The sequence below is a fragment of the Pundamilia nyererei genome, unplaced genomic scaffold (assembly GCF_000239375.1).
Source record: "Pundamilia nyererei isolate P.nyererei 1_Seehausen unplaced genomic scaffold, PunNye1.0 scaffold00266, whole genome shotgun sequence".
NCBI classification, from domain to species: Eukaryota; Metazoa; Chordata; class Actinopteri; order Cichliformes; family Cichlidae; genus Pundamilia; species Pundamilia nyererei.
This window is the reverse complement of record NW_005187667.1, coordinates 21,707-25,635: the sequence shown is the minus strand read 5'-3', so window position 1 is coordinate 25,635 and position 3,929 is coordinate 21,707. Positions and strand designations below refer to the sequence as shown.

At 52.5% G+C, this 3,929-nt stretch overlaps 1 protein-coding gene across 1 annotated transcript in view; it reads right to left on the bottom strand.

The window, feature by feature from the left end:
• The window catches only part of ik (IK cytokine), a gene marked incomplete at its 5' end in the record, with an annotated part of 4,575 nt that extends 654 nt beyond the window's left edge, over positions 1-3,921 (bottom strand). The window contains 13 exons of the mRNA XM_005750257.2: positions 438-546; positions 643-731; positions 805-862; positions 957-1,043; positions 1,593-1,677; positions 1,760-1,778; positions 1,853-2,006; positions 2,149-2,188; positions 2,447-2,555; positions 2,668-2,831; positions 3,094-3,140; positions 3,610-3,680; positions 3,760-3,921. Of these exons, the coding sequence (XP_005750314.2) occupies positions 438-546; positions 643-731; positions 805-862; positions 957-1,043; positions 1,593-1,677; positions 1,760-1,778; positions 1,853-2,006; positions 2,149-2,188; positions 2,447-2,555; positions 2,668-2,831; positions 3,094-3,140; positions 3,610-3,680; positions 3,760-3,921 (1,194 nt within the window). The remainder of the gene's footprint in view (positions 1-437; positions 547-642; positions 732-804; positions 863-956; positions 1,044-1,592; positions 1,678-1,759; positions 1,779-1,852; positions 2,007-2,148; positions 2,189-2,446; positions 2,556-2,667; positions 2,832-3,093; positions 3,141-3,609; positions 3,681-3,759) is intronic.
• Positions 3,922-3,929: the final 8 nt, after the last annotated feature.

Genomic DNA, 3,929 nt, shown 5'->3' with positions numbered 1-3,929 from the left:
GAAACAAAAACTGCTGCTTCAGCGTCGTGTTTGATTGGTTTACAGCGTGTGTGTGTCTGTGTTCACTCTGCCTGTGTGTGCGTGTCTGTCTCACACGATCTGATATCGTCGTGTTGGTGTTGTTCCCAGATCAACATAGTAAATGTTGTTCCAGGATCAACATTGCAAGTGACCAATCAGAATGTTGTGACGTCATACTTTTGGGACTTCGGGAAAAGCCGCTGTGAAACTGCGAGAAACCGCCTCTGTCCGCCGATCAACGGACCCTGACCCTTTAATAAACGCTGAGCAGATCTGATATTGTCCTTGCAACATTGGAATTTCATAAATGCACGAATGCGCCAAAGAATAACGCCACAACAATGTGATTGATCACTTGCAATGTTGAACCTGGAACAACACCAACACGAGGATATCAGATCATCCGTCTCTCTCACCGCGCTGATCTTCTTCCACTGGCGGTCGAGCTCTGCCTTCTCATTGGTCTCTTTGAAACGTCGTGTCTTCCTGCCTTCAGACATCTTGATGCCGTACTGGAAGGCAGCCCTGTAGACACACACACACACACAGAGTGAATACACACACACAGACACACACACAGGCTGCCTGTCAGTCAGAGCGGAGGGACACAGTAGCACGCACTTGGGCAGCGCCTCCTTGTTGTTCATGTAATCTGAGTACTCCTCCTGAGTGTCGAAGTCCCAGCGGCCCAGAGGACCCTTCTTATTGCCCTGGAACACACAGAAAAGCATCATGTTGCTGTGTGAGGATGAGCTGCAGGTGCATGCTGGGAGTCAGAGTTACCTGGTCCATCTTACTGTAGTCCACCTCTTCATCACTGTCCACGGCCAGGTCGTCCATCCTACACACACAGATGTAGTCACACACACCTGAAGGTTAACGCACCGTGTGTCTGTGTGTGTCTGTGCGTGCGTCTGTGTGTGTGTGTGTCTTACGTAGCAGGGTAACACTCTGCGTATGAGTTTGATCCTCCAAAAAAATCTCCCAGCTGCTCCTTACTGGAGTCTCTCCTCTGAGAGCCAGTACACACCAGCTAAGGACAAGTACTGCAGTAACACCACACACACACACACACACACACACGCAGTACTGGTGTCGGTACCCTGTATCGCTGTACCACATACATACATACATGTATCTATATTGTGTATTTTCTTGTGTGTAGTCCTACAGTTGTTCAGTATGCTGAGGCGTTACTACTCCCGCTCAGGCGGTACTACTCCCGCTCAGGCGTTACTACTCCCGCTCAGGCCGTACTACTCCCGCTCAGGCCGTACTACTCCCGCTCAGGCGGTACTACTCCCGCTCAGGCGTTACTACTCCCGCTCAGGCCGTACTACTCCCGCTCAGGCGTTACTACTCCCGCTCAGGCGTTACTACTCCCGCTCCATCCCAGCAGCTGTGACATCACCGGAACACCTGAGCCCCATACAGGTGAGCGAGAACATCACCTGTAACACAACATGAGCACAGACTTTACCTGCGCACAGGTAAACCAGCTCAGACAGAAGCTGGTGTGGTACAGTAAGCCCCACCCACTCATACAACAGTCCAATCAAAAACAAGGATATGGCTCCTGGCTCTGCCATTGGCTGCCCGCTGCTCCTGCAAACTTCTCATTGATCATCTTGATCTGGTCTCTGACTGATCCTGGACCTGCCACAGACGCAGCATCCATCAGTTATCGATCAGCTGTCATTGGTCAGAATGATCGTGTGAGTCACAGTGAGGAGCTTACCTGTGTCCACCTCCATCACCTGCAGAGACACACACACAGTTAGAACCACACGGGTAAACCAGGCACAAACAAACCCCGCCCCCCCAACATCACCTGGTGCTCGTCGCCTCGCGGTTTCTCAAAGTAGGCGTGTCTGCGGCTCTTGGTGTCGTCGTCACGGTCACGCTCCCGGTCTCTGTCCCGGTGACGCTCTTTCTCTTTGGTGGGTTTGGTGGACGGGATATAGTCCCCGATGTCCTCAAAGATACTGAAACACACACACACACACATTATAAACACACACACACACATTATAAACACACACACACACACTATAAACACACACACACACACACACACACACACACACACACACACACTCGTGATGAGGTGATGTGGGGTGAACTGACCTGAGATCAGCCTCTGGAGCTCTCTTATCATCCAGTTTACCTGAAACACAAACAGGTGAGTGCTTGACTAAGAAAAATGGTCTGTATTTATATATTTATATATATTACTCATCCCTAAGGACCCCAAAGCGCTTCACACATCCAGTCATCCACCCATTCACACACTGGTGATGGCAGCTACATTGTAGCCACCCTGGGGCGCACTGACAGAGGCGAGGCTGCCGGACACTGGCGCCACCGGGCCCTCTGGCACACCTGCAGAGCGTCAGGAGAACATCCAGCAGCTGTGCAGACTCACCTTTGTCCTTCTTCTTGATCTTCTTGTGGCGGGTTCCCTGCCTGAGGTAGGACAGGATCTGAGTCAGCTTGGAGATCACGATGTCGTTGGTGGTCAGGGTGGTCTGAGCCTGAGAGACAGAACATGAGAGAACGTGAGGGAACGATCTCAGGGCTCTGCGATATTGAAATCATTCAGCTGGAGAACTCGGATGTTTTGGCGTGGCGATGACGCGGCCTCACCTCCATGCTGGGACAGTCCGCCTTGCTGCGGATCAGCGTGGTGGGGATGTCGGTGTCGGTGAACTCGTCGTCCAGGTCGACCACGTACGCCATCCTGCCAGGCAGGAAGAGCTCGTTCCTCTCGGTCACGCCGGACCTGAACACCACGCGGTAGATGTTCCTGCCTGAGCGAACACGGAGACAGCGGGAACGCCGGGTTCAATATTCACGTTCACATGATTTCTCCACCAAAATATTCACGTTGTTCTAAAAAGATTCCGTTTGATCCGGAGACGATCCTCCTTTATTCCTGAACGCTCCAGACTCACAACAGTCACACCTCCCCTCCCTCACCTCCTCCTCCCTCACCTCCTCCTCCCTCACCACCTCCTCCCTCACCACCTCCTCCTCCCACATCCACACCTTCCTCCAGAAAACACGACTCACCCAGACGAGTCTTAAACTCCATCTTCTCCTCGGGCTCCACGTCCTTCCTGACAGACAGGGGAGGGGTCAAAGGTCACACGGAGACAGACAGATTAGAGGTCAAAGGTCATATAGAGATAGATTAGGGGTCAAAGGTCACAGATGGGTACGGGGGTCAAAGGTCACATAGACAAGTAAAAAAAGAGGGGTCAAAGGCCACACAGATGGGTGAGGGTCAAAGGTCACACAGACTGATAGGTGCGGGAGTCAAAGGTCACACAGAGACAGGCAAGGGATCAAAGGTCACAGGGACAGACAGATTAGAGGTCAAAGGTCATACAGAGATAGATTGGGGTCAAAGGTCACACAGATGGGTGAGGGGGTCAAAGGCCACACAGAAAGATGAGGGTCAAAGGTCACACAGACCGATAGGTGCGGGAGTCAAAGGTCACACAGACAGACAGGTGAGGGGTCAAAGGTCACAGAGGAGGTGAGGTTCTGATCACAGGGCTGCAGCTCTGCTCCGTGGTTCCTTACTTGGCTTCTTTCTGGACCTTCTCCATCATGTCTTCTTCTTCCTTCTCCTTGCTGGTGATCTCAGCTCTCACCTGTAACACACACACACAGGTAAACAGCTGAGCAGGTAACACACCCGCACAGGTTATCCCGACGACCGCGACCTCTGACCTTCTGCAGCAGGGCGAAGTCCAGACCTTTCACCAAGTGAGTGTGCTCCATGTCACCTCCCAAGAACTTGGACTCCTGGATCAACTGACGCCGCTTCTCTGCTGCCGACTTATCGCTGACACGCACACACACACACACACACACGCACACGCACACACAGACACGCACAC